We start from the raw sequence: 26,277 nt of genomic DNA, 5'->3' as shown, positions 1-26,277 counted from the left end.
GAATGGGACATTTCTCACTCAGTGATGTTTTTTCTTGCACTTCAGAGAAACCTTGTTTTTCAAAAGAAGCCTTTGTTAAATAAAAAATCCTAGAAACCCTGTTGAATGATTTTATATCAGTAGGACTCTTTCCTTTGGCTTTGGTGTCTGTTCAATGTGTTTGTTTGCGTAGTGTGTGGGAGAAAGAGAGACATATTTTATATGGGCTTGGGCAAGAGTTAAATATTTGTATTCTTGTGTGCACGCGTGAGACTGCATGTGTGTGTGTGTGTGTGTGTGTGTGTGTGTGTGTGTGTGTGTGTGTGTGTGTGTAAAAGTGAAGATTCCCCGAGGGGACTCCAGAGCAGGGCTAAGGTCTTTGAGGAGCTCTCTGGCTCCCAGCCACAGAGGGACCAGATAAGACCTCTGCTCAGGGACCCTGCCCACCTCAACTTCCCTGCAGGCCCTCTACTGCCCCCTTCTCCTTCCCCACTGTCCACCTCTCCTTCTCTACTGCCCCCTCACAATCCCTACTGCCCACTTCTCCTTTCCTGCAGGCCCCCTACTTCCCCCTAACACACAGCCATTTCCCCATTACTTGGCACCACCATTAATCACTGGCCAGCAGGAAGACACACCAAGTTGTGTGTGACTCCACACAATAGTTGTGTTTAACAATAGAGCTGTAACCCTGATGGTGGTCCTTGGTCACGCCATCCATTACATCACAATCAGCCCCTTGAGAAAACTGTCTCTCTTCTGCCCTGGAGGATTGGTAGGAATGAGGGGTGTGTGTGGTCGTGGCCCTTTCCAAAACTGCTGAGAATTTTTTTTATCATAGAAAAATAATAACACGTGTAATAAATACACAATGAGTACCGATAACTTTGCGATATACACGGGGTACCAGTAATTAGTCGATGTGCAGAGGTACGAGGTAATTGAGGTAGATATGTCCAGTTGAAGTCAGAAGTTTACATACACCTTACCCAAATACATTTCAACTCAGTTTTTCACAATACCTGACATTTAATCCTAGTAAAAGTTCCCTGTCTTAGGTCTTAGGAAATGTCAGAGGACAGAGGACACTGTCTTAGGAAATGTCAGAGTAATAGTAGAGAGAATGATTTATTTCAGCTTTTATTTCTTTCATCACATTCCCAGTGGGTCAGAAGTTTACATACAATCAATTAGTATTTGGTAGCATTGCCTTTAAATAGTTTAACTTGGGTCAAATGTTTCCCATTTGGCCCATCCCTCCTGACAGAGCTGGTGTAACTGAGTCAGGTTTGTAGGCCTCCTTGCTCACACACTCTTTTTCAGTTCTGCCCACACATTTTCTATGGGATTGAGGGCTTTATGACGGCCACTCCAATACATTGACTTTGTTGTCCTTTAGCCATTTTGCCACAACTTTGGAAGTATGCTTGGGGTCATTGTCCATTTGGAAGACCCATTTGTGACCAAGCTTTAACTTCCTGATTGATTTCTTGAGATGTTGCTTCAATATATCCACAGAATTTTCCTTGCTCATGATGCCATCTATTTTGTGAAGTGCACTAGTCCCTCCTGCAGCAAAGCACCTCCACAACATGATGCTGCCACCCCATGCTTCACGGTTGGGATGGTGTTCTTCGGCTTACAAGCCTCCAACTTTTTCCTCCAAACATAATGTTGAACATTATGGCCAAACAGTTCTATTTTTGTTTCATCAGACCAGAGGACATTTCTCCAAAAAGTACAGTCTTTGTGCAGTTGCAAACCGTAGTCTGGCTGTTTTATGGCGGTTTTTGAGCAGAGGCTTCTTCCTTGCTGAGCGGCCTTTCAGCTTATGTCGATATAGGACTCGTTTTACTATGGATATAGATACTTTTATACCCGTTTCCTCCAGCGTCTTCACAAGGTCCTTTTGCTGTTGTTCTGGGATTGATTTGCACCTTTCTCACCAAAGTACGTTTGTCTCTAGGAGACAGAATGCGTCTCCTTCCTGAGCGGTATGGTGGCTGTTTGGTCCCATGGTGTTTATACTTGCATACTATTGTTTGTACAGATGAACGTGGTACATTCAGGCATTTGGAAATTGCTCTCAAGGATGAACCAGACTTGTGGAGGTCTACAATGTTTTTCTGAGGTCTTGGCTGATTTCTTTTGATTTTTCCATGATGTCGAGTAAAGCGGCACGGAGTTTGAAGGTAGGCCTTGAAATTCATCCACAGGTACACTTCCGATTGACTCAAATTATGTAAATTAGCCTTATAATGTCATGACATCATTTTCTGGAATTTTCCCAGCTGTTTAACCTCTCTGAGATATGTGGGACGGTAGCATCCCACCTCACCAACAGCCAGTGAAATTGCAGGGTGCCAAATTCAAAACAACAGAAATCCCATAATTTAAATTCCTCAAACATACAAGTATTTTACACCATTTTAAAGATAAACTTGTTGTAAATCCAGCCACAGTGTCCGATTTCAAAAAGGCTTTACGACAAAAGCACACCAAACGATTATGTTAGGTCAGTACCTAGTCACAGAAAAACACAGCCATTTTTCCAGCCAAAGAAAAAAAGCAGAAATAGAGAAAATGAATCACTAACCTTTGATGATCTTTATCAGATGACACTCATAGGACTTCATGTTACACAATAGATGTATGTTTTGTTCGATAAACTTCATGTTTATATCCAAAAATCTCAGTTGGTACATTGGCACGTTATGTTCAGCAGTTCCAAAACATCCAGTGATTTTGCAGAGAGCCACATCAATTTACAGAAATACTCATAATAAATATTGATAAAAGATACAACTGTTATGAATGGAATTTTAGATCCACTTCTCCTTAATGCAACCGCTGTGTCAGACTTTTAAAAAACTTTACGGAAAAAGCACACCATGCAATAATCTGACTACAGCGCTCAGACAACAAACAACCCAAACAGATACCCGCCATGTTGTGGAGTCAACAGAAGTCAGAAAAAGCATTATAAATATTAACTTACCTTTGATGATCTTCATCAGAATGCACTCCCAGGAATTCCAGTTCCACCATAAATGTTTGTTTTGTTCATCATTTATGTCCAAATACCTCCTTTTTGTTTGCGCGTTTAGTACACAATCCAAACTCACGAGGCGCGGGCAAGTCCAGGCAAAAGTTCAGATGAAAAGTAATATTACAGTTTGTAGAAACATGTCAAACAAGTATAGAATCAATCTTTAGGATGTTTTCATCATAAATCTTCAATAATGTTTCAACCGGAGAATTCCTTTGTCTGTAGAAATGCAATGGAACGCAGCTAACTCTCACGTGAGCGTGCGTGGTCAGCTCATGGCACTCTGCCAGACCCCTGACTCAATCAGCTCTCATTCCCCCCTCCTTCAAACAACTTTCTATAGACTGTTGACATCTAGTGGAAGCCTTAGGAAGTGCAATATGACCCCATAGACACTGTATATTTTATAGGCAATGACTTGAAAAACTACAAACCTTAGATTTCCCACTTCCTGGTTGGATTTTTTCTCAGGTTTTTGCCTGCCATATGAGTACTGTTATACTCACAGACATCATTCAAACAGTTTTAGAAACTTCAGAGTTTTCTATCCAATACTACTAATAATATGCATATATTAGCAACTGGGCCTGAGTAGCAGGCAGTTTACTCTGGGCACCTTATTCATCTAAGCTACTCAATACTGCCCCCCACTCCCAAAGAAGTTAAAGGCACAGTCAACTTAGTGTATGTAAACTTCTGACCCACTGGAATTGTGATTCAGTGAATTATAGGTTAAATAATCTGTCTGTAAACAGTTGTTGGAAAAATTACTTGTGTCATGTACAAAGTAGACGTCCTATCCGACTCCAACCTAAGTGTATGTAAACATCCGACTTCAACTGTACAAATAGGTAGGGATAAAGTGACTAAGCAACGGAATAGATAATAAACAGTAACAGCATCATATCAAATCAAATGTTATTTGTCAAATGTGCCGAATACAACAAGTGAACCCGTTCCCAACAATGCAGTTAAAAAGTACAACAATTTTATTTGACCATTTTAAGGGCCTAACTCTGACACCGCCTGGTTTAATGGTCCTGGATGGCAGGTAGCCCGGCCCCAGTGATTTACTGGACCGTACGCACTACTTTCTGAAGCACCTTGTGGTCGGATGCCAAGCAGTTGCTATACCAAGCGGCTATACAGCCAGTCAAGATGCTCTCAATGGTGCAGCTGTATATCTTTTTGTGGATCTGCAGACCCATGCCAAATCTTTTCAGCCTCCTGAGGGGGAAGAGGTGTAGTCATGCCCTCTTCACGTGTGTGGACCATGATAATTCCTTAGTGATGTGGACACCGAGGAACTTTAAACTCTCGACCTACATCCCTATCCATGTGGATGGGGGCCTCCGTTTCCTGTAGTCCACGATCAGCTCCTTTGTCTTGCTGACGTTGAGGGAGAGGTTGTTGCACATGAAGGCACGCACACACACAGCTCTGCCAGTCCAGGGGTCTGACCTTTAGAGGAAACATGGCCTCTTCCTGATGAGAACAGATTTGAAACATGTCTCGTCTCGCTCTGCAGAGCCGTGTCAGGGAGAGAGGATGAATGGAGCTGACACTTCTCCTCCCTCCATCTATTCATCCATCCTTCCATCCCGTCAGTCTCTACATGTGTGTGGTCAGTCCATCGTCACATCACTGTGGTCGCGGCACTTAATTCAGAAAGACAGAAAACGTCTGGAAGCTGGTGTGTGCTTTGCCTTATTTGACAGACTTGGACAAGCCATTTATTTCAACAATACCACGCGCTGAAGTCTTAACTTGTTTTAGCGATGACATGGTGTGATGGTGAGAAATGTCTCCTTAATTGAGGTGTTGTTAATATGTCATGTAATAACATGAATAATAAATGGAGTTACACTGACAGACCCTAGTGGAATGAGGGAAGAAGAGGATGTGTTCCACAACATATTCATCTGGTAATTTGTAAACTTCCCCTCCCTCGGCTCCCAGTCTGCATCTTTTAATGAGCTGCAGGTGTCACGTCCAGGCTCTCGCGCTTACCACCAATGTAATGGTGACTCTGACTTCACCAAGGGTGACGCTATAAAGCCATTCACTACAATGGATGAGGAGCCATACACGCGCACACACACACACACTCCTCAATACAACCACCAATATCGGTTATAGAACCTCTAAACCATGGGGTGTATGTACAAAATGGGATTGGTGGTTTTAGTAGCAGATGTGCCTCTGTGTCCTCCTACCGTTATGAATAGGGGAAGATCAGGGGGAGAGGAGAAGAGGGGATGGATAGTGGTATACAGGAGAGCACTCACGGAGAGTAATTGAGTTTTGATTGTCGGTTGTCAAAAAGCCGTCATTATTGGCTGCTTCCACCTGATCTGAAGCGGGGCTTTGATAAGGATGAAAGCCGGATGCCATTACCCAGATGGCTGTGTTGATACTGTTGAAATCATTCTGTCTCTCGCTCTTTTTACAAGGGTTTTCAAAAAACAATAAATGTGTGTGTGTGTGCCGAGCTACTCTGAAGTGAATAGCACAGTAGTAGAGATGAGTGACAGTGAGATCAGGACGGAGGTACACCAACATGAAACGCACTTCCAAGCGGAACAACACTCTTCCTGTTGTTGTCGTCGATACTAAACGCCTTTATTTTTTTTAAAGCACTCCGTACACACACACACGCAACCACACACAGACAACTGGTCTCAGTGACAACAGCTGTTCCTCTGTGTCTCTGGTATCCCTGGGAAGAATCAGTGACATCTCGCCATCTCCCTCTCCGCTCGCCTGCGCCGGAGTTTAGTCTCCGGAACGCTCGAACGCACCCGTGAGAATCTGTGCTGCTAGGCTGTGCAGGGGTCTGACAGCGTATCACACATCTTGCCGGGTGTGAAAAAGAGGACGGCTGTCAGTCAAACAGTGTTGTCGCTCCCTGTGCTGGACCAGAACAGCTATGAAGACCTCCTAAGGGGAGAACCAGACAAGTTTACAAGTTATCTATCGATCTACACTATATATACAAAAGTATGTGGACACCCCTTCAAATGAGTGGATTCAGCTATTTCAGCCACACCCATTGCTGACAGGTGTATAACATCGAGCACACAGCCATGTAATCTCCGTAGACAAGCATTGGCAGTAGAATGGCCTTACTGAAGAGCTCAGTGACTTTCAACGTGGCACCGTTATATATGATGCCACCTTTCCAACAAGTCAGTTCATCAAATTTCTGCCCTGCTAGAGCTGCCCGGTCAACTGTAAGTGCTGTTATTGTGAAGTGGAAGCAACAACTGCTCAGCCGCAAAGTGGTAGGCCACACAAGCTCACAGAATAGGGCCACCGAGTTGCTCCTAAAAAAAACAAATCCTGTTCTTGAATGTAACACTCAATGCCAAGTTCCAAACTGCCTCTGGAAGCGACGTCAGCACAATAACTGTTTGTCGGGAGCTGGGTTTCGATGGCCGAGCAGCCGCACACAAGGCTAAGATCACCATGCGCAATGTCAAGTGTCGGCTGGAATGGTGTAAAGGTCGCTGCCATTGGACTCTGGAGCAGTGGAAACGCATTTTCTGGCGTGATGAATCATGCTTCACCATCTGGCAGTCCGACGGACGAATCTGGGTTTGACGGATGCCAGGAGAACGCTACCTGCCCCAATGCATATTGCCAACTGTGAAGTGGCATACAATGACATTCTAGACAATTCTGTGCTTCCAACATTGTAGCAACAGTTTGCCCTTTCCTGTTTCACCATGACAATGCCCCCGTGCACGAAGCGAGTTCAATACAGATATAGTTTGTCGAGATTGGTGTGTAAAAATTTGACTGGCCTGCACAGAGCCCCAACCTCAATCCCATCGAACACCTTTGTGATGAATTGGAACGCCGACTGCGAGCCAGACCTAATCGCCCATCATCAGTGCCCGACCTCACTAATGCTCTTGTGGCTGAATGGAAGTAAGTCCCTGCAACAATGTTCCAACATCTAGTGGAAAGCCATCCCAGAAGAGTGGAGGTGGGACCAACTTTATAGTTCTATCTATTGTTCTTCTAACGCAAAATCCAGGATGAGCCTGAGAATTGAGGCTGTCATTTAATGCAAGGCTTTGGAGTCTGCATGCAGGATGAACTGGCTGCCTTTCTTGCTCGCTCACACACACTAAGCCACACACACCCCTGTGTTGGGGTAGGAGCGTGGCTGCCACAGACACGGCCAATTTGTTTCCTCTCATCCAGGACTAATACCTTTATTCTCCCTCCCAGAGCACTTAGTGCATCACAAGAGGCCTGCTGCTGCTCCGTAACACTGCCCACAGCAGAAGGGAGCTTAGGTAGAAAGATGCACCACGCTACACTACACTATGCTAGCTACATCATGCTAACTCTGTGCTATGCTACAGCTGCACTACAGACGTTTTTCTCTGGCTTACACACTTTATACATTCCTTACTGTTGTTATAAAATTGAATAATTGTAATGCTTTCGGTTTTGTACACCAGCTTCAAACAGCTGAAAATACTATATTGTTGGTTATGGTAAATATATTTCACAGCGGTTTAGATGGGACAATTATTCTCTACACTATACTTGCTCTGTTTTGTCATATAAACTGAAATTAGGCAAACTACTAGAATTTTAGCAACCAGGAAATGGCGGAGTGATTTCTGCATATTGCACCTTTTGAAATGATTTGATTATACTGGTACAAGTATAATCCCACCCCTGTCGACCCTGAAATGCGATGAATATCAATCCTCTGGCAGCATCATTCCTCTCCCCATCCATCCCTCCCTCTGCCATTCAGAGATGTCCCTACCTGGAGGTTTAAGGCCGGGGTAATAGGCTTCATCCATCTTCTCCTCCGACGAGCAACCTTGGCCCCTGACCCGCCATTTTGTCTAATTCTATGACAGGTGTGTCAAAGAAGGCTCGTTGTGTTCGGGCTCTCCAAGCTATTTGGTCTATTACGTGAGCAGGAGAGCATGGATTGGTTCTCTGGTGATTGGAGAGGATGGTTAAGAGGACCTTGGTACCCTCTGGGAAAGAGATGGATGGACGTTCTTTAAACCTCCAATCCTATTCAGACACACAGACATGTGCGTGCGCTCACACACAGGCACACTTTCCGCCATACTCAAGCATACAGTTATTGCATTTTTGAGGGAAAAGTTGGTGTGTTCAAGAAAAAATGTGCACACAACTTTGTAACTTAATATCCATTGAGAACGGTTTGCACTTCAATACTCTCCCACCACCCTTCCTCGCCACTTGTTCTTCTCCCATAACCTCCTGTCTTACTGTAAACCTGCATGTGTGATGCGGTGTTTGTCTGCGTGTTTAAGGCAGACTCGAATCCCCGTTTTCCACGGCCATTGCCAGCAGTCTCAATTACCCCAGAGGGAGACTGTTATGTCCCAACAGATGTCAAGCCATTCTCGCACTGACCCTCTCTTCTCCCCCTCCCCTATTTCACCCTAATTTCTCACAATCTCGATCTCACTCTCTCAGTCATGACATTTCCCCTCTTCCAGAGAAACTGACCCCCCCCCCCCCCTCTCTCCTCACGCTCCTCCAGCACGGCTGGTGTGAATTTCCAATGTAGCGAACGCATGTCACTACCCGGCTAATTAGATTTTTCTGCCTGGCCAGCCGGCAATTCCTCCACACTTTCAGCGAACCAGAAACGTATTCACCAACCGAGCCCAACCTCAATAGTTCTCCCCACAAATAGAGGGGGGGGGGGGCAGCGGAGAGCAGGAGATGGTAGGAGGGAGGGGTGGTAGGGAGGGAAGGAAGGAGGACCTAGGCCTGTTGTCTGAGAGCGATATGTGTGGAAGTCGTTTGACAAGGAGGTGACGTGAGATTTTTTTTGACTCGTTTCTGAGTTTTGTTTCCTTTTAACGGGGTGCGTCTTTGAAGGACCGAAGATAGCATTTGTTTTGTGGAAATTGCACCAGCTTTTTTTTCACAGGAAGGATGTATTTCTCACTTCTTTTGATCTGTTTCCCTGAGCGAGCACAGGTTTTATCATACGCCATATCTGGAGGATTTACAGTGGGCCCTGCCACGTGTTCCTCACTTTAATCATTTGAAGTCTGGCCTTGATAACACTGAGCCGGACCATTCTCACTGCGAAGAAAGGCGACTTGAAGAAGAAAAGAGCCTGTAGTTCAATATACACAGCGACAGCGAGAGAGAGTTATCACTAGTGGTCAGATGGTGTGTGGGGTTGCCTGTGTGGACCAGTACATGCTTTCATGTATTGGTCCGTTTCAATGTGTGTCTTCCTTCATGAAAGTTTGTGACAACAGGTGTGAGTCCGCGTGTTTGTTTGACTTTGATCTCAGTCTCCGTATTTCATTGGTGGCCATGGAGTTTTAGCCCTTATCTCCCTGCCTGCAGTCTGGTCACTGGGCTATTTGTTTACCCACCAACAACCGCATAGTAGCATTAGCCCTACTTTATACTGTCTCTCGGCTTTATCAGCAACTCACAATACACTCCTAGACCTGATAATCTCTTTGCTTTCTCCTCTACACACACACACACACACACACACACACACACACACACACACACACACACACACACACACACACACACATTACTTCCAGCAGCTGATTACCTGCGTAAATAAACCGTGATTTGTCTGGTGGGAGTTTTTTTTCTGCAACGCGGGTTAATCGATAAGATTGTTAAGTCTTTTGACTGTCTCACTATCAATTACAAGGTAGTGGGAAGAGGGAAAATCAATGTGTTCAAAATGTATTCCAGATATCCAGCCAGACAGATGGGTGGGTGCATTGTGCAAAGGAAGGCGCTTGTGAAGTCTGAAGGGCAAATGGCTCCTTGGGGGGGAAGAGGGACACTCTGAAGAGGAGATGATATGGTGGAGGGAGGGAAAGAGGGATCGTAAACAGAAGGTCAGCTGATTTGGGCTGTCACCCACACAGTGGCAGGCGCTCCTTCTGGCTGAGATGGTGTGTTTTGCGTGTGTGTGTGGGTTGTCCCAATAGAATAGATAGAGGTGTGTATATATTAATTCAGTCATCTCTGTCCTCATATTTGTCATAGCAAGGTGTGACATGCTTAGTTTTTAAGTCATTTTCTGCTGATAGCATATCCAAGTTAAGTTAGGCCATGCAGACCCTACTGCTTTGTACACTGCCTGATAGGAGCTACTGTGTGCAGCCGCCAGTGTCTCCTCTGTGTGGTTGAGATGTTGACCTCACTCTAAATGGCCAATTATAGACCCCCTCTTTTCTGGGTTTTAATAGAGACGCTCTCTTTCTCTTCCTCCTCCATGCTGGGGTCAGGAGTCATCCTATAGGGCATTCATTAATTATTGTTTTACCGCTGTCTGTTCGATGCTCGGGGAATTGGAAAGGGCCGGAATTATTGCTGTGGTCAGGACATAAGTGAAGTGTACACAACACCGCTCCCTTTGACTGGGAATGAATTCCCAGGTATCTGGAATGCTGGAGTTATTGATTGATGGGTGGAAAGGGGTAAGAGGCCCTGTGGGCTGTTTACTGTCACAACTCCCTTGCTCGCCTATCTATCTCTCTTTCTCTTTCTTGGCAAACTCTATATTTATCTGTCTTTCTATCATGCTTTTTTTCTCACTCTTTCTTCCTCTTGGCTCTTTCTATACTTCTTCTGCTCTCTTTTCTCTCAAATTCGCTCTCTTTTTACCTACACTCCACTCTCTCAGTGGTACGGTTATGGTACAGCATATACAGTCGTTTTGAGAATGAGACAAATATACATTTTCACAAAGTCTGCTGCCTGTCTTTAGATATTTTTGTCAGACGTTACTATGGAATACTGAAGTATAATTACAAGCATTTCATAAGTGTCAAAAGCTTTTATTGAGAATTACATGAAGTTGATGCAAATAGTCAATATTTGCAGTGTTGACCCTTCTTTTTCAAGACCTCTGTAATCCGCCCTGGCATGCTGTCAATTAACTTCTGGGCCACATCCTGACTGATGGCAGCCCATTCTTGTATAATGAAATGCTTGGAGTTTGTCAGAATGTGTGGGTTTTTGTTTGTCCACCCGCCTCTTGAGGATTGACCACAAGTTCTCAATGGGATTAAGGTCTGGGGAGTTTCCTGGCCATGGACCCAAAATATCAATGTTTGTTCCCCGAGCCACCTAGTTATCACTTTTGTCTTATGGCAAGGTGCTCCATCATGCTGGAAAAGGCATTGTTCGTCACCAAACTGTTCCTGGATGGTTGGGAGAAGTTGCTCTTGGAGGATGTGTTGGTACCATTCTTTATTCATGGCTGTGTTCTTAGGCAAAATTGTGAGTGAGCCCACTACCTTGGCTGAGAAGAAACCCCACACATGAATGGTCTCAGGATGCTTTACTGTTGTTACTGATGTTTTTCCTGGAGAGAAGTGGCTTCTTTGCTGCCCTTCTTGACACCAGGCCATCCTCCAAAAGTCTTCGCCTCACTGTGCGTGCAGATGCACTCACATCTGCCTGCTGCCATTCCTGAGCAAGCTCTGTACTGGTGGTGCCCCCATCCCACAGCTGAATCAACTTTAGGAGACGTTCCTGACACTTGCTGGTCTTTCTTGGGCGCCCTGAAGCCTTCTTCACAACAATTGAACCACTCTCCTTGAAGTTCTTGATGATCCGATAAATGGTTGATTTAGGTGCAATCTTACTGGCAGCAATATTCTTGCCTGTGAAGTCCTTTTTGTGCAAAGCAATGATGACTGCACGTGTTTCCTTGCAGGTAACCATGGTTGACAGAGGAAGAACAATGATTCCAAGCGCCACCCTCCTTTTGAAGCTTCCAGTCTGTTATTCAAACTCAGTCAGCATGACAGAGTGATCTCCAGCCTTGTCCTCGTCAACACTCACACCTGTCTTAACGAGAGAATCACTGACATGATGTCAGCTGGTCCTTTTGTGGCAGGGCTGAAATGTAGTGGAATTTTTTTGGGGGGGATTCAGTTCCTTTGCATGGCAAAGAGCGACTTTGCAATTCATCTGATCACTCTTCATAACATTCTGAAGTATATGCAAATTGCCATCATACAAATGGAGGCAGCAGACTTTGTGAAAATTAATATTTGTGTCATTCTCAAAACTTTTGGCCATGACTGAACTGTACAGTATTTGTACATCAGCTGTGAATGGGCTCCTGTTGATAGCCATCCAGTAATTGCACTGCTCCTCTAAACACTCCCCATCTCTCCCCCCTTTGATCTGCTGTCAGTTTTGGAGCACTCCCTAGGGTTTTGAAAAGGTTGCTCACAGATTAGATGGCTGTGTTTTCTTTATAAAAGGCCCCAGACTTCCCTAACTCCTGTTGAAGGTGCACTATATATACACAAGTATGTGGACACCCCTTCAAATGAGTGGATTCAGCTATTTCAGCCACACCCGTTGATGACTGGTTTATAAAATTGAGCACACAGCCATGCAATCACCATAGACAAACATTGCCAGGAGAATGGCCCATACTGAATAGCTCAGTGACTTTCAACATGGCACCGTCATAGGATGCTAACTTTCCAACAAGTCAGTTTGTCAAATTTCTGCCCTGCCAGAGCTGCCCCAGTCAACTGTAAGTGCTGTTATTGTGAAGTGGAAACGTCTAGGAGCAACAATTGCTCAGCAGTGAAGTGGTAGGCCACATAAGCTCACAGAACAGGACTGCTGTTGTGCGTTGCGTGTAAAAAATCGCCTCTCCTCAGTTGCAACACTCACTACCGAGTTCCAAACGGCCTCTGGAAGCAACGTCAGCACAAGAACTGTTTGTTCGGGAGCTGGGTTTCGATGGCCGAGCAGCCGCACACAAGCCTAAGAGCACCATGCGCAATGCCAAGCGTCGGCTCGAGTGGTATGAAGCTGGCCACTATTGGACTGTGGAGCAGTGGAAACGTGTTCTCTGGAGTGATTCACACTTCATCATCTGGCAGTCCGACGAACGAATCTGGGTTTGGCGGATGCCAGGAGAACACTACCTGCCCCAATGCAGTGCTAACTGTAAGGTTTGGTGGAGGAGGAATAATGGTTTGGGCTAGACCCCTTAGTTCCAGTGAAGGGACATGTGTAATTATTTGTATGAACATAAGATTCAAGAACTGAGACATAAACTGAACAAGTTCCACAGACATGTGACTAACAGAAATGGAATAATGTGTCCCTGAACAAAAAGTAACAGTCAGTATCTGGTGTGGCCACCAGCTGCATTAAGTACTGCAGTGCATCTCCTCCTCATGTACTGCACCAGATGTGCCAGTTCTTGCTGTGATATGTTACCCCACTCTTCTACCAAGAAACCTGCAAGTTCCCGGACATTTCTGGGGGGAATGGCCCTAGCCCTCACCCTCCGATCCAACAGGTCCCAGACGTGCTCAATGGGATTGAGATCCGGGCTCTTCGATGGCCATGGCAGAACACTGACATTACTGTCTTGCAGGAAATCCCGCACAGAATGAGCAGTATGGCTGGTGGCATTGCCATGCTGGATGGTCATGTCAGAATGAGCCTGCAGGAAGGGTACCACATGAGGGAGGAGGATGTCTTCCCTGTAACGCACAGCGTTGAGATTGCCTGCAAAGACAACAAGCTTAGTCCGAAGATGCTGTGTTACACTGCCCCAGACCATGACGGACCCTCCACCTCCAAATTGATCCCGCTCCAGTGTACAGGCCTCGGTGTAACGCTCATTCCTTCGACGATAATTGCGAATCCCTTCAACGATAAACGCGAATCCAACCATCAACCCTGGTGAGACAAAACCACGACTCGTCAGTGAAGAGCACTTTTTTCCAGTCCTGTGGTCCAGCGACGATGGGTTTGTGCCCCTAGGCGACGTTGTTGCCTGTGATGTCTGGTGAGGACCTGCCTCAGTCCAGCCTCTCTCAGCGGACATTCTGAGCACTGATGGAGGGATTGTGCGTTCCTGGTGTACATCGGGCAGTTGTTGTTGCCGTCCTGTACCTGTACCGCAGGTGTGATGTTCGGCTGTACCGTTCCTGTGCAGGTGTTGTTACACGTGGTCTGCCACTGCAAGGACGATCAGCTGTCCGTCCCATCTCCCTGTAGCGTCTCACAGTACGGACATTGCAATTTATTGCCCTGGCCACATCTGCAGTCCTCATGCCTCCTTGCAGTATGCCTAAGGCACATTCACGCACATGAGCAGGGACCCTGGGCAGTAGAAAGGCCTCTTTTAGTTTCTTAAGTTTTTTCATAACTGTGACCTTACAGAAGGTAGGCAATTGAGCTGTTAGTGTCTTAACGACCGTTCCACAGGTGCTTGTTCATTAATTGTTTAGGGTTCATTGAACACGCATGGGAAACAGTGTTTAAACCCTTTACAATGAAGGTCTGTGAAGTTATTTGGATTTTTACTAATTATCTTTGGAAGACAGGGTCCTGAAAAGGTACCTTTCTTTTTTTTGCTGAGTATATTAATGCTACAGCATACAATGGCATTCTAGAGAATTCTGTGCTTCCAATTTTGTGGCAACAGGTTGGGAAGCCCCTTTCCTGTTTCAGCATGACAATGCCCCGTTCACAAAACGAGGTCCATACAGAAATGGTTTGTCGAGATCGGTGTGGAAGAACTTGACTGGCCTGCACAGAGCCCTGACCTCTACCCCATCGGAAACCTTTGGGATGAATTGGAACGCCGACTGTGAGCTACAGGCCTAATCGCCTAACGTCGGTGCCCGATCTCACTAATGCTCTTGTGGCTGAATGGAAGCAAGTCTCCGCATCAATGTTCCAACATCTTGTGGAAAGCCTTCCCAGAAGAGTGGTGGGTGTTATAGCAGCAAAGGGGGGACCAACTCTGTGTTAATGAGGGGGGACCAACTCATGATTTTGGAATGAGATGTTCGATGAGTAGGTGTCCACATACTTTTGGTCATGTAGTGTAGTTCTCTCTCTCTCTCGCCCCTTTTCTTTCCCTCTGCCTCTCACATACTCATGCCTCATTCACAGCGGTAACATTTCATGGGCTGTGGAGAGCGAGAAACATTTTTGTCTCCTCTTCTGTTTCCTGATTGGAATTGTTGTTCTGATGTAGGTTTCATCCTACACCTCTGTCACCAGGGTTTTTACCCTTATCTAATTCATCATGATTCATTATTATTATCCTTTTGAAAAGGAACTTTTGACCCCAAAAATGTTTTTGCTCTCCGGCTTTCCATTGGGACATTTTCAGTGGTATTATGCCAAAGTGCTCCAATTATGCTTTCAAGTATTCAAAGTTATGTTTTTCTATTCGCAATCAACACATAAAGGAAACAGTAAGCACTCTTCTGCGGCGAGGCCCAATTGCCATTGTGCTCTCCCCTCCTCTGGATTACTTTGAATGTCTCGCAGCATCGGTGGACACTTAAGCTGCAGCTCCTGAATAGTGAAGAAGACTAGATGTGCAGTGGAAGACTCCTCAGGCCTACTATCCAGCTGAGCTCCCTGTCAGTTAAGCCAGTGATTACCGTGTAGAACGGTGACAATGTTACACACAATGGGCTCTGGATTGCACAGTCGTACGAGTACAATGGGAAAGTGCGCTGGAGACTTGAAAACTGTGGTTTAGCGAGAGGTACCTATCCTCAATCCTAGCTTTTAAGAGCCAAGTGGGGTTAGGTGAGTGAATGCTGTGTAGGTGAGTAGACCATGGAATCACAGATGATAGATGGTGCTTTGTCATCAGCTATGTTCATGTGATGTCAACTGAATAGTGCATTGAAACTATTGTGCTTATGAGGTGAAATGGAGATATCTGGCACAATTCCACCAGCACTTCCTATTAATATATATTTTGAGTATATTGGAGGACAATTGTCTTCCTGATCAACTGAGGGGAGTTACGAATGGCCAACAGTGTCCATCTCTGTCCTTGCATTATCAGGCTGGCTGCCTGTACTCAACAGTACCTAAACCAAAGAGCCACAGACCAATGTAACCCGACTGTCATCACCAGAGACATGCTAGCCTGCTCTTCCGAGACCACTCACAGGCCCTTTGGATATGCATCAAAGACTAGAGGGAACAGAAAATACACTGTTGGCATTTTCAAGTCCCACACCTGCACCGCAACTGTCCCCCATTTTTTTCAGCACCGGGAGTTTGTTGTGTGATAGATGCAGCCACGCGCCGAAGAAGCTTTTAGTTCAGCCCACAGAAGCTCTCAAGCTCTCTCAATCGCATCAACAGTCGAGGAAAGAAGAGAGGATGTGTCTTTTGTGTGGCAATTTTCGACCCCCCCTTCTCCTTTTTTCTCCCACAATGCTGCTCTCGAATACAAAGACATCCCCGTTCTCTTGAAATCTACATCTTTGATTTCGTAGAACAAAGGGTTGAGCCTTGCAGGGTACTCAGTGATATTAAGAGTTATTTCAATGAAGCATTGATTTGTGCTTTAATCTTACACTTAGTATTGCGTTGTAATGAGCACGCTTTGGCCCACAAGCTAATGTTAAACAACACGAAAGATGAACGCAGGGTTTGATTCTGACTTGCACATGTGTCCTCCTCACACACGCTTGCACTTCTAAGCCGGTGGTATAGCGTTTCTCCCCTTCTTCTCTTGACATTCCTCATTTGGAGTGGCTCTAGGTGGGAGGTCAGCCATAGTCTTCTTTCTCCCCATAACAGTGAGTGTGACCTTGCTTTCAGATCACCTTCACACATTTCCACAACACAGCGCTCTGATCCTGTGTTTAGGAAATTGAATAGAGAGGTTATCTGCTAGCTTATGTCTGTATTCTTGGAAAATACTCCTCATCCTCCCTATATCCTACTTTTGTTTAGTGGAAACGGGACATGATTGAAGATAAATGAAAATATCCAGCCAAATGTGGGATTACTATGGTGGAATCTAAGCCTTGGACAATATTTGATTGATCAAAATCTACATAACAGACAATAGGAGATTAGTGGATTAGTCTGTCGTAATCAGAAAGGTCTTACTCCTTTGGGATGTTGCGCAAAACTGCAAAAGGAAGTGTAAAAATAGAGTAAGAGTGCTGTTAGATATTCTTTCATCCATCTCTTTTGTCTGATCATCTCTGTGATGCATGTAGTTGGCTGCACTTCTCGATTCAGCTGAAGTTAAAAGTTGATGACTTCAGAGACCTTTCTGGAAGTGCGGAAGGTTCTGATTTTAGTGATTAATGCCATAAATCTAAGGAGTGCGAGTGACTGGCTTGTCAGAATCTGATTTCTGCCTGTAAAACGCCTTCCCTGAGAACTTTATTACAAGACTGCTGATTAAAAGGTGCTCCCAGCCCCTTTATTTTAATCTCGGCTCCCTCGTGCTCCGAATAGAAATACAAATTTAAAAAATGGACTCTATACTTAGATACTTAGATACTTGGATATTCATATAAACCCAGGACAAAATAGAGTCCTGTCCATGAGCTGCATGTTTTTTCAAGATGTCCTCTCAATGTCAGCAGAAAGAGAAATGAACAATGTTAAACCACTTGGCATCTCCTTTTCTGTCTTTGTTGCCATGGCATTAAACCTCACAGGTTTTGTCTCTGACCTAATCTTTGTCACAGAGTCGGTGGACATGGAGAGGATTATACAAGTACAATTGAATGGGTTTTGCCCACTCATGGTTTCCATCCAGCTTCAATTGGAACTTGGTCTCCTTATCAGGAGCCACCCGGGCTTGCCAAATTGCCTATCTGGTGGCTCCCGTGGTCCGAGAGCAGCATGGCTCATGTAACTCTTAAGTGTTAGAGCGCTAAATTCCACAGAGATGGACTGCCAATTGAACCCAGGATGGAAATGTATCCTATTACAGTGCTGTGTGTGGCTGCCTTCACTTAACATGGGAGAGAGTAGAGATCAGATAGAGCAGGAACCATGGCTCTCTTATTAGACCTGATGGGTTCTAGAGGGCCTGGGGTGGCTGTCTGGACAAAAGTGTTGGGAACATGTCCTATTTCCTGTCAGAGTGGGGTACCCCAAGGATCAGTGGTGGGACCATTACCATTCCCAGTCAGAGCGGGGAGACTAGGTGGTTACACAGTGCCACAGCAGGTAAAGGATGGGTAGGTAGGAGGATTGGGATGTTGTTTTTGATGCTTGCCAACATTCCTAGCTTTTAGATAACACAAAGCTATATTAAAATAATGGTAAAAATCTTTTAAATACGTTTAATAATCTCCATGTTTGACACAGGCTGCAATAAATTAGTGTTGATGTTATCTTTATGATTGACTAACTTTTCCCCTCCTGTCCCCTTCTTTAAAGACCCCATGCACGGTCCCCGAAGACTGGAGGTGGTGGACATCAAGTCCAAGCAGATCACAGTGCGCTGGGAGCCCTTCGGCTACAACGTGACCCGCTGCCACAGCTACAACCTGACTGTTCAGTACCGCTACCGGGCCGGCGGCAAGGAGGAGACCCGGGAGGAGGTGTGCTACGACACGCTGAGTGTGGCTCCGCAGCACACCATCCGGAACCTGTCGCCCTACACCAATGTCAGTGTCAAGCTGGTGCTGAGGAACCCAGAGGGCATCAAGCAGAGCACGAACGTAGGCGTGCTGACCGATGAGGATGGTGGGTGCTCCAAAAGAGGGAGATGGGTGGGGGGGAAAGAGAGTGGGTGGGGGGAGCATGGTGGGTGGGGGGAGCATGGTGGGTGGGGGGAGCGTGGTGGGTGGGGGGAGCGTGGTGGGTGGGGAGAGCGTGGTGGGTGGGGAGAGCGAGCAGGTGGGGGGGTGGGGAGAGCGAGCGAGTGGGGGGTGGGGAGATAGAGAGAGAGCGCGCGAGAGAGGATGGGGCAGAGGTCTGGGGGAGAGAGAGAGGGAAGGAGATGGGGGAGGGAACGGGAAAGGGAAAAATAGAGAAAGCTTCTAAGAATTGAAATAGAGTTGATCCCAACTCTGCCAACACTTCCAACATCCAGCCTTTCAAGGTCATCATTGGGGTCTAAGAGAGCACAAAAGCATGAGGGCTTGTGTTTCAATAAGGGAAAGATAGTTATTTGAAAACACTTACATTACCTTCTTTTGATACGTACAACTACATCTACTTCTGTGATGCTTCATTTGTTTTTTTCCTCCTTTGGCGCTCAAGGCCATTTGAAGATTACAATCTCACTCTGCTCCTCAATAGCCCTTTGGAGGTTATTCAAATTGATATCAAACGTTCAAAGGACCTCTAATGGAATTATCTGCATGATAACAAGTTTAACTTGTATAGGAGGTGCATTTAAGTTGCACTGCTTTTCAAAAAGAAATGTAGAAACTAGAAACCTTTGACCCTGTTATGAGGAAGAAAATGGAATGGTTTGCTTTCCTTTCATTTAACTTTTTTGCCAGTGAGTCTACATTTTCTAGCTGTCCTTGACCCTAATGCTAGTTTGTTTTGCTTCCGATTCAATATACAATGCGAGGACCCAGAGCTCTGTATCAGTTTACTGTAGTGTACCTACAGCCATGCTGTAAAGCCTCTGTGTCAGTTTACTGTAGTGTACCTACAGCCATGCTGTAAAGCCTCTGTATCAGTTTACTGTAGTGTACCTACAGCCATGCTGTAAAGCCTCTGTATCAGTTTACTGTAGTGTACCTACAGCCATGCTGTAAAGCCTCTGTATCAGTTTACTGTAGTGTACCTACAGCCATGCTGTAAAGCCTCTGGATCAGTTTACTGTAGTGTACCTACAGCCATGCTGTAAAGCATCTGTATCAGTTTACTGTAGTGTACCTACAGCCATGCTGTAAAGCCTCTGTATCAGTTTACTGTAGTGTACCTACAGCCATGCTGTAAAGCCTCTGTATCAGTTTACTGTAGTGTACCTACAGCCATGCTGTAAAGTCAATAAAATAAAATAAACCATGCTGTGCTCTCACAACAGCTTTTAGGAGGTTCCATCTAATGTGCCTTATTGAAGTAGTTGAAAGAGACAACGGCAGAACCATGACCGCCCTGCGCCCCCATGAGACCTCAGTTGATCCTTTTCACCAAATCATTCAAGCTTGGTCTGGAGAAAGTTCGCCGCCAACCTACCGCCCAATCTATGGGAATCACAATGTCGATTTATGATGGTGTTAGGATGTTGAAGTGGCTCACTATCGAAAATGGTCGATATTTAATTTGCTCTGAATTTATTTCCCCCTCGTCCCTCTCCTCCATAGTGCCTGGCGCTGTGCCACTCGAGTCCATCCAGGGGAGCACGTACGAAGAGAAGATCGCCCTGCGATGGCGCGAGCCTGTCCAGACCTACGGTATCATTAAGCAGTATGAGGTAAGATCTGAGAAACTCCCTAGCCCATTTGCCCACCCAGGCCCAGCTCTCCTTCTCTCTCGCTTCCCCCCCCCCCCCTCTCTCGCTTCCTCCCCCCTCTCTCTGTCGCTTCCTCCCCCCTCTCTCTGTCGCTTCCTCCCCCCTCTCTCTGTCGCTTCCTCCCCCCTCTCTCTCTCGCTTCCTCCCCTCTCTCTCTCTCGCTTCCCCCCCTCTCTTTCGCTTCCCCCCCTCTCTCTCGCTTCCTCCCCCTCTCTCTCTCGCTTCCTCCCCGCTCTCTCTCTCTCGCTTCCTCCCCGCTCTCTCTCGCTTCCTCCCCCTTCTCTCTCTCTCTCTCTCTCTCTCGCTTCCTCCCCCCTCTCTTTCTCTCTCGCATCCTCCCCCCTCTCTCTCTCTCTCGCTTCCTACCCCCTCTCTCTCTCTCTCGCTTCCTCCCTCCCCTCTCGCTTCCTCCCCCCTCTCTCTCGCTTCCTCCCCCCTCTCTCTCTCTCTCTCTCTCTCTCGCTTCCTCCCCCTCTCTCTCTCGCTTCCTCCCCCTCTCTCTCGCTTCCTCCCCCCCCTCTCGCTTCCTCCCCCCCTCTCTCGCTTCCCCCCCCCTCTCTCTCTCGCTTCCTCCCCCCTCTCTCTCTCTCTCTCTCGCTTCCTCTCCCTCTCTCTCGCTCTCTCTCTCGCTTCCTCCCCCTCTCTCTCTCTCGCTTCCTCCCCCCTCTCTCTCTCTCGCTCCCCCCCCCCCTCTCTCTCTCGCTCTCTCTCTCGCTTCCTCTCTCTCTCTCGCCTCTCTCGCTTCCCCCCCCGTCCCTCTCTCTCGCTTCCTCCCCCCCCCTCTCGCTTCCTCCCCCCCTCTCTCGCTTCCCCCCCCCCTCTCTCTCTCGCTTCCTCCCCCCTCTCTCTCTCTCTCTCTCGCTTCCTCCCCCTCTCTCTCGCTCTCTCTCTCGCTTCCTCCCCCTCTCTCTCTCTCTCGCTTCCTCCCCCCTCTCTCTCTCTCGCTCCCCCCCCCCCCTCTCTCTCTCGCTCTCTCTCTCGCTTCCTCTCTCTCTCTCGCCTCTCTCGCTTCCCCCCCCGTCCCTCTCTCTCGCTTCCTCCCCCCTCTCTCTCTCGCTTCCTCCCCCCTCTCTCTCGCTTTCTTCCCCCTCTCTCTCTCTCTCTCTCTCTCTCTCTCTCGCTTCCTGGGCAGCCTCTTTCAATAGCAAGGCAATGCTCACTGACTCTGAACATAGTCAAGGATTTTCTTAAATTTGGGTCAGTCACTGTGGTCAGATATTCTGCTACGGTGCACTCCCTCTATTTAGAGCCAAATAGCATTCTAGTTTGCTCTGCTTTTCTTTGTTTTTTTTTCTCAATGTGCCAAGTAATTATCTTTTTGTTTTCTCATGATTTGGTTGTTTCTAATTGTGTTGCTTGACATTTGCTCAGGACATTGTTTTTACTCAGGAAATGTAGGAGTCTGCTATTAATGATTATGCAGAGGATTTTCCCAAGGTTGCTGTTGACTCATATCCTACAGTAGTTATTGGGGTCAAATTTGGTCTCCACTTTTGTGGATTGGGGTGATCAGTCCTTGGTTCCAAGTATTGGGGAAGATGCCTGAGCTGAGGATGATGTTTAGGTATAGCCAATTAAAATGTGTGGTTTCTATGTTTGATAATTTAATATAGGATACCGTCAACACCACAGGCCTGTGGTTTGTATTTTGTCCTGTAGTTCTTTCAATGTAATTGGAGAGTCCAGTGGGTTCTGGTAGTCTTTTTAATAGCTGACTCTAAAATGTGTAATTGATCATGTATATGTTTTTGCTGTTTGTTCTTTGTTATAGGGCCAAAAATATTGGAGAAGTGGTTTATCCATCTCCATTTTGGATAGATAGCTCTTCTTGTTGTTTTTAGTGTGTTCCAATTTTCCCAGAACTGGTTCAATTCAATAGATTCTTCAATTACATTGAGCTGATTTCTGACGTGCTGTTCATTGTGTATTTTTGCACTGTTTTAGTGTTTCAACATAGAGTACCACAGTATGAGTCATAATACCCATAAAACTAGTGTCAAACAAGGGAATGGTTCCAATTTTTTTTCCACCATTTGTTTTTCCCATAGGGGATTTTAGAAACACATCAAATAAGGACTGTGTTTCGTGTAGGACTGTGTTTCGTGTAGGACTGTGTTTCGTGTAGGACTGTGTTTCGTGTAGGACTGTGTTTCGTGTAGGACTGTGTTTCGTGAAGGCTTACCCTTGCGTGACGCATTGATAACCGCGTGACGTTTATCAATATATTTGCCTGCATTTAAACGCAAATAAGCTGCTAATGTGGCTATTATAAAGAACTACAAATGCCATGATGATGTGGATGAGACTGCCGAATCGAGGCAAAAGTAAGAATATCTGGATTAACTGTCTAATGTTAGCTAAATAATGTAATAAATAAATTGGCAAAATATATTTAAATGGACAATTCTGTGAACTGTATTGTGCAAGTTATAAAAAGACCATACCTGTTAGCAAAGACCATACCTGTTAGCAAAGGTGTCAGCTAGAGATGACATGCAGAAGCTTGCAGGGATTTGTAGATTTTCTTGATGTCCACTTTGGTGCTAATCAGCATTTTCGAATCTGAGAGTAAATAGAGCCAAATATATTGATAAAAATCAGCTTATCCGAGAGAGATTTACATGGTTATCAAAAGGAAATGCAAGGTAAGCCTACACGAAGCACAGCTCTTATCCCTATGGGATAAATGAATGGTGGAAAAACAATTGGAACCTTTTCCCTGTTTGACTGCTATGTTTTATGGGTATTATACCACCACCACTGTGGGGCTTTATAATGAAGTTGTAGGCTCAGGTTTGTCTCTGTGTTTTTGGTTGGATCGGTTCCTCAATTCCTTTCTTAGGTTTTTACATTCTTCATCAAACCATTTGTCATTGTTGTTAATGTTCTAAGACTGTCTGTTGAAATGTTTAGAGTTGATGGAAGCTGAGAGGTCAAATGTACTTTTTAGGCTTTCTTTTGCTAAGTTTACCCCTTCACTTTTGCAGTGAAACATTTTGTCCAGGAAGTTGTCTAAGAGGGATGGAATTTGTTGTTGGCTAATTGTTTTCTGGTTGGTTTCTGCTCTCTCTTTTCTGTCTCTTTCTCTCCCTCTGTCCATCTGTCTCTGTGTCTCTCTCTATATGTCTTTGTCTTTTTCCTCTCGGTCTCTCTCGCTCTCTGTCTTTCTCGGTCTCCCGCTCTCTCTCTCTAACACACATCCATCTTGTGCCTGGCAGGAGCTGGGCGGCTTCCATCTTTCATTCACTCCGGGCCCTTAATTATCTAATAAATCCAACCTAATAACCTTAAGGCCTGCATGCACTGAGGCTTGTTAACACAATCTATTACCCACTGAACCCCCTCCGACAGCACTCCCAACACCAGCCCAGCCCTGTGCCCCAGAGTGGAGCTCCTAATACAACTGACAAGGAATTAAACGAGTTCCCCAACAACCAGGGAGGAAATTAAAGTTACAACTTGGGGCCTTGTTCAATCAGACCCCCGTATACCAAGTTTTGGGGATAAGTCAAAAGTGTAATTGTTTCCTTGAGTTTGTGAGTAGGCACATGTGGATTGGTGCCCTCAACAGTACAACGTCAGCGTTAGAACTACAGTCGTAGCCAAAAGTTTTGAGAATGACACAAATATTAATTTTCACAAAGTCTGCTGATTCAGTGTCTTTAGATATTTTTGTCAGATATTATTATGAAATACTGAAGTATAATTACTAGCATTTCATAAGTGTCAAAGTCTTTTATTGACAATTACATGAAGTTGATGCAGAGTCAATATTTGCAGTGTTGATCTTGGTTGTTTGGGAGAAGTTGCTCTCGGAGGAGGTGTTGGTACCATTCTTTATTCATGGCTGTGTTCTTAGGCAAAATTGTGAGTGAGCCCACTCCCTTGGCTGAGAAGAAACCCCACACATGAATGGTCTCAGGATGCTTTACTGTTGGCATGACACAGGACTGATGGTAGCGCTCACCTTGTCTTCTCCGGACAAGCTTTTTTCCGGATGCCCCAAGCAATCGGAAAGGGGATTCATCAGAGAAAACGACTTTTCCCCAGTCCTCAGCAGTCCAATCCCTGTACCTTTTGCAGAATGACATAGGACTGATGGCAGCTTCTTTGCTGCCCTTCTTTCACACCATGCCATCCTCCAAAAGTCTTCGCCTCACTGTGCGTGTAGATGCACTCACACCTTGCTGAGCAAACTCTGTACTGGTGGTGCCACGATCCCGCAGCTGAATCAACTTTAGGAGATGGTCCTGGCGCTTGCTGGAATTTCTTGGGCGCTTTGAAGCCTTCTTCACAACAATTGCACCGCTCTGCTTGAAGTTCTTGATGATCCGATAAATGGTTGATTTAGGTGCAATCTTACTGGCAGCAATATCCTTGCCTGTGAAGCCCTTTTTGTGCAAAGCAATAATGACTGCACGTGTTTCCTTGCAGGTAACCATGGATGACAGAGGAAGAACAATGATTCCAAGCACCACCCCCCTTTTGAAGCTTCCAGTCTGTTATTCAAACTCAATCAGCATGACAGAGTGATCTCCAGCCTTGTCCTGGTCAACACTCACACCTGTGTTAACGAGAGAATCACTGACATGATGTCAGCTGGTCCTTTTGTGGCAGGGCTGAAATGTAGTGGAAATGTTTTTTGGGAGATTCAGTTCATTTGCATGGCAAAGAGGGACTTTGCAATTAATTGCAATTAATCTGATCACTCTTCATAACATTCTGGAGTATATGCAAATTGCCATCATACAAACTGAGGCAGCAGACATTGTGAAAATTAATATTTGTGTCATTCTCAAAACTTTTGGCCACGACTGTAGATGCCTCTTTTATTGAAAATAATTGAAGTAGCTCTTTCTCTTGTGATATGTTCTCGTAAATCAATCGTGAGTCAGAGAATATACAGTGTGATCTTCAAAGATTGAAGGGACCAAGCATGTATTATTGTAGCGAACACTGTTAAAATAGGCAGTTGAAAAACTGAATCCTCAATCTGCTGGAATTGAAACCGGAGGCATACAGTACTTGAGCCTGGTTGTCATAGGACTTTAATTTGACAGGAGCGTGGGGCATACCTTAGACAGGGTAAAACATGCTGCACTTAATCTGTCTGACATCATCCAGTATTTATAAAGATTGCTGCCTTTAAAATACCCTTCAACAACACTGTGGCGTCAAGACGGAAACATCTGGCCCTCTTCAACATTTACGCAACCTCAAAAGAACCTTCACAACCTTAAAATAACTTTCACAACTTAATACTGGTTTGAGTCTTATAGCAGTGTGGTTTCCTATAATCCACATTTGTACATAAAACATAATTGTAAAGCACTGTTCATGTGAATAGGCTACTGTAGTACTACATGTTTCTCCCATCGCAGCGTTTGCCTTGCGTTTGACATGCACTTCCACTCTCCACACAATGCGATGTTAGAGGCTTTTTAGTGAGTTCAAAAGAGCCATTGTACCAGAACCCAATTTATGCTGAAATTCTCCAATTAAGCTGTCAGGTATGCACATGAAATAATATTCTGTCACCTCCACCCCCTGTAACTCTGAGCTGCTATTGTGATCAAGTTGGACAAATCAAAAGGTTTTTTTCTGCCTCATTAGACTCTGATAAAGTCAACCCCATTATCATTGGCTGACATTCAGCTTGCCTCATATGCTCTTCAGTATTTGACTGTGAGCCATGCATCTCTCACTCCAAAACAGCATTTTGTTCAGGGTTGGCACATCTTTACTGTGCTTTGTCTCAGTTCGGCAGTTGTAGTATGGGCTCGTTCTTTGGGGCTTTGCCTTGAAGATGTACAGCTGGCCCTTTGCGTTGAGACGAATTCAGGGCTATTCTACTATGACGGGTGATACAAGAAAACTTTTGTGTGTTGATTAATTGTCATTAAGTATTTCAATAGCTCTGTATGTAGCACTACGTAGGAGTTGTTCCCTAGGAAATTGTTTCTATGTCTGTTCATTGCATTCTTCA

The 26,277-nt window shown here is 45.5% G+C and overlaps 1 protein-coding gene across 12 annotated transcripts in view; it reads left to right on the top strand.

Annotated features, from left to right (window-relative positions):
- LOC110490935 (receptor-type tyrosine-protein phosphatase mu) overlaps positions 1 to 26,277 on the top strand; it is a 302,121-nt gene that overhangs the window by 143,596 nt on the left and 132,248 nt on the right. For all 12 annotated transcript variants that reach the window (XM_036943984.1, XM_036943983.1, XM_036943982.1 and 9 more), the window contains exons 8-9: positions 18,254 to 18,562; positions 20,143 to 20,252. In XM_036943984.1, the coding sequence (XP_036799879.1) occupies positions 18,254 to 18,562; positions 20,143 to 20,252 (419 nt within the window). The remainder of the gene's footprint in view (positions 1 to 18,253; positions 18,563 to 20,142; positions 20,253 to 26,277) is intronic.

The sequence above is a fragment of the Oncorhynchus mykiss genome, chromosome 15 (genome assembly GCF_013265735.2).
Source record: "Oncorhynchus mykiss isolate Arlee chromosome 15, USDA_OmykA_1.1, whole genome shotgun sequence".
NCBI lineage: Eukaryota > Metazoa > Chordata > Actinopteri > Salmoniformes > Salmonidae > Oncorhynchus > Oncorhynchus mykiss.
Note: the sequence above shows the minus strand (reverse complement) of the source record. Positions and strands in the feature narration are given on the sequence as shown.